The 4,126-nt window shown below is 41.4% G+C and overlaps 1 protein-coding gene across 1 annotated transcript; it reads right to left on the bottom strand.

Annotated features, from left to right (window-relative positions):
• Nucleotides 1-2,604: 2,604 nt before the first annotated feature.
• On the bottom strand, nt 2,605-3,672 carry LOC120933644 (olfactory receptor 1019-like). The gene has a single exon (XM_040346959.1). The coding sequence runs from the start codon at nt 3,662-3,664 to the stop codon at nt 2,705-2,707; it is 960 nt and encodes a 319-aa protein (XP_040202893.1). The 5' UTR covers nt 3,665-3,672; the 3' UTR covers nt 2,605-2,704.
• Nucleotides 3,673-4,126: the final 454 nt, after the last annotated feature.

The following is a 4,126-nucleotide window of genomic DNA, read 5'->3' as shown; positions in this document are numbered from 1 at the left end:
AGCAGCGGGTTTAAATAGGCCGGGCAATCAGCACGCTGGGCATGCGCCATTGCGCACGCGCATGCGCCTATTCACGGCGATGCGCATCCTTGTGCGCGCATGCGCATCAGCGTGTCTATTTCCATGAAAGCAGCATTGATGGTCCCCTTGTGGTTGACATTTATGTATAAAGTTGCCATGTCTGCTGTGGCCATAATAGTGCTTTCCGATACATTGATATCCTTTATAGAATGCAATACATGTTTTGTGTCTTTTAAATATGCCTTGGTATTTTGTAACAAGGACTGAAGGTTACAGTCTATATATTGTCCCAATCTGGTGGGTTTCTGCTATTTTTGTGGATTTTGTGGATTGCGTATATGACGGGGATCCTACAAGTTTCAGGAATGAGTTACTTTTCCTCTTTCTCATTAATAAATCCTTTTTCTTTTCCTTCTTTCACAAGTATTTCCAATTCTTTTAATACCTTATATGTCTCAGTGCCATTTAATAAATCACTCATCACTATTTTGTATTGGGATTTATTCCATACCACAACCCCCCCCCCCCCCCTTTGTCAGGTCTGATTACTAGGTCCTTTCTCGTTTCCAAGGTTTTAACTCCCTCATTAATATGACCCTGGCCTGTGGGTTTCTTTATATTTAACATTTTAAAATCCTTGGTTACCAACTTTTTAAACATATCCACATGTCTATTATTCTGTGTTTTAGGGTTAAATGTTGATTTATTTTGTAACTGTGTATACATCCTAGTTTGTAATTCATTTTCATATCTTTTCATCGGATTCATTTTTTTTTAAATGTTTCATTATATTGATACTCCTTATGAATTTCTGTATCCCTACATATGTCTCGAAATTATTAAGCGTTGTTTTCTGTGCAAACTTCAACCATTGATCGAGTGCCTGAAGCTCCCGTTTAGTAAGGTCTATCCCACTAATGTTAAAAATTCCTTCGCCTAATACTCTCTTCTTCTTTTGGATCTTTTGGATCTTCATCCCTCCCTTGCATCCCCTCTTTCTCCCACCTCCCTGGGAGGCTCCCTTTGGAGCGTGGGATGTCCAGATGGGGTCCCTCCTCTCTGTGGGTTGTCTCTCCTTTGTCCAAAAAAGGTGTCCTTGGTTTCTCAGTATTGCAATGTCCCTGTAATGGGGCATACCTGTTGGGGGTAGTATAATGTTGTTCATACTCTGTTGGTTTCTGCCATCTTTGGTGTTTGGGGGAGTGATAATAACTCTCTCCTTCCCTGTGACCTGGCATATAATTATCATTATGATTAGGTCTCTATGGTCTAGGAGTATATCCATAATAATTTCTTATTCCATAGTAACCTTGTGTTTTAATTTCATTATTATTATACATGATTTATATAGCACCAACTGTTTACGCAGCGCTATACAATGTATAGGGGGGACAACACAATTACAGTACAGTTCAATACAAAAGCTACAGGAGGGCCCTGCTTGTAGAGCTTGCATTCTAAAATGAGGGGGTGTTGGTACAAAAGGTAAAAGCTGCAGAGAATGATTTGATGGGGGTGCACCCTGTTGCCAGGGTTTCTGGAAATGGCCCCAATTTAGCTGAGTTAATTAGCACAAATAAAAATGGGTGAAAGACCCTTAGAAGCCACACTAGACTTATTTAAAATAAACACATTATAGCAGACAACCCCAGACAGGTGACTGGAGTTGATGACATCAGCATCTGCTATGAGTCCCAACAGTGCGAAGCCGTCACTATTTCTAATATAGCATACTGTATAGGCCCTATACAGGGTTCCCAGAGTCTGTGGGCTGGATTCAGATACATCGGCGTATCTGTCCGCCCGGCGTAATGTATCTGAGATACGTTACGCCGCTCTAACTTTGGGCGCAAGTTCTTTATTCAGAAAGAACTTGCGCCCTTAGTTACGCCGGCATAACGTATCTGTTGCGGCGTAAGGCCGCGTAATTCAAATGTGGAAGGGGGGCGTGTTTTATGCTAATGTGTGTTGACCTGACGTGATTGACGTTTTTTACGAACAGCGCATGCGCCGTCCGTGTACATATCCCAGTGTGCATTGCTCTAAATGACGTCGCAAGGACGTCATTGGTTTCGACGTGAACGTAAATTCCGTCCATCCGTTTTCGCGAACGACTTATGCAAACGATGTAAAATTTCAAAACTCGGCGCGGGAATGACGGCCATACTTAACATAGGATACGCCTCATATAGCAGGGGTAACTATACGCCGGAAAAAGCCGAACGCAAACGACATAAAAAAAAAGTGCCGGGCGGTCGTTCGTTTCTGAATCGGCGTAAATCCTCATTTGCATATTCCTTGCGTAAAAATACGGAAGTGCCACCAAGCGGCCAGCCTGGAATTGCAGCCTATGATCCGACGGTGTAAAACACTTACACCTGGTGGATCTTAGGGATATCTATGCGCAACTGATTCTCTGAATCAGTTGCATAGATACGACCGTCGGAACTCAGAGATACGATGGCGTATCAGGAGATACGCCGTCGTATCTCTTTCTGAATCTGGCCCATGGACTTGAATTCAAACTAACATTACTCCAAGGGTCCCCAGGTATACAGCTCACAAAGAGTATTGTTCCCTTAAAATCCGGGGCCCATAATCAGTAAGCAAGAGGCTAGCATTCAGTCCCATCCAAAAGCCTCTGTCCCGGGTGAGTCTATCACAATTCTTGAACCATAAATATTTATGTAATTTGAATTACATGTGAAATATGCTGTATTGCTTGCATGATGGCCCGTTTTACTTCTTGGTTCCTTAGGCTGTAGATAAGAGGGTTCAACATTGGGGTCATTACTGTATAAAATACAGATGTCACTTTGTCTTGTTTGTCCAGGGCACTGGAAGGTGAGTGCAAATAAGTCAAGAAAACTGAAACATATAAGATGCTGACACACACAAGGTGGGAGGAACAAGTGCTGAAAGCTTTCTGTCGCCCTTTAGAAGATTTTATATGTAATATTGTGGTAAAGATGAGACTGTATGAGGCCAGGATTGTTGACAGAGAATAAAGACCACAAGAACCAACAGAGAGAATAGTTAATATGTTGCAATGAAGTGTTTTGGAACAAGACAACTGGAGCATAGGAAGAACATCACAGTAGAAATGGTCTATAAGATTTGAGCCACAGAACTGGAGACTGAACAAGCAGCTGGTCTGTACAACTGATTGGAAGAAGCCCATGAAGAATGAAAGACTGGCAAGAGAGAAACATTTTCCTTTGGTCATGATGGAAACATAATGAAGAGGGTGGCAGATAGCAGTGTAGCGGTCATACGACATACTGGAGAGTAGGAAAACCTCAGTTCCTGCTAGGCCAGCAAAAAATAAAAATTGGGCGGCACAACCATTAAACGATATGGTCTTCCTGAGAGATATAAGGTCAGACAACATTTTAGGAGTGATAGATGTAGAGTAGAAGAAGTCAACCGCTGAGAGACAACTCAAGAAGTAATACATTGGAGTGTGGAGGTTGGAGGCAACAAGGACAAGAATAATTAAGCCAATGTTTCCGAGTATGGTCACAAGGTACACCATCAAGAAAAAAAAGAAGAGGAACAGGATTAGTTGATCATTATCGGTCAGTCCAGAAAATACAAACACTCTCACCTGTGTGTTGTTTTCCATGCCCACTGAGTTCTTCATACACAAAAATTAACCTAAATGACAGATTTGAATATTTGAAAGAAACTTAAGTTGAGAGAAATACGTAGGCTGTCATAGCTAACCTGTCATAGCACTGCTTAGGCAAAATGTACTAAAGGAGTGGAAATGTTTTGCATAATAAATTGCGAATATTAAATTCAATTATCCCATCAGGTGCAGATGAAACAGGTAAACAGGAATATGCTTTTTACGTGATAGGATAATTGAAGTGAATATTCAAATTCTCAACTCCTTTAGTGAATCACCCTAAAGTTTTAACATGATTGAAAAATAAATCATGGTTCCTTTGCACATTGAGGCCTGTTTCCTAATGCCGTGTACACACGATCGAAAGTTCCGACAAGAAAAGTCCGATGTTAGCTTTTTTGTTGGACATTCCAACTGTGTGTATGCTCCATTGGACTTTTGCTGTCGGAATTTCCACCAACAAAAGATTGAGAG

This window comes from Rana temporaria, chromosome 3 (genome assembly GCF_905171775.1).
Source record: "Rana temporaria chromosome 3, aRanTem1.1, whole genome shotgun sequence".
Classification (NCBI taxonomy): Eukaryota; Metazoa; Chordata; class Amphibia; order Anura; family Ranidae; genus Rana; species Rana temporaria.
The sequence above is the reverse complement of the archived record's forward strand: the minus strand, read 5'-3'. Positions and strand labels throughout refer to the sequence as shown.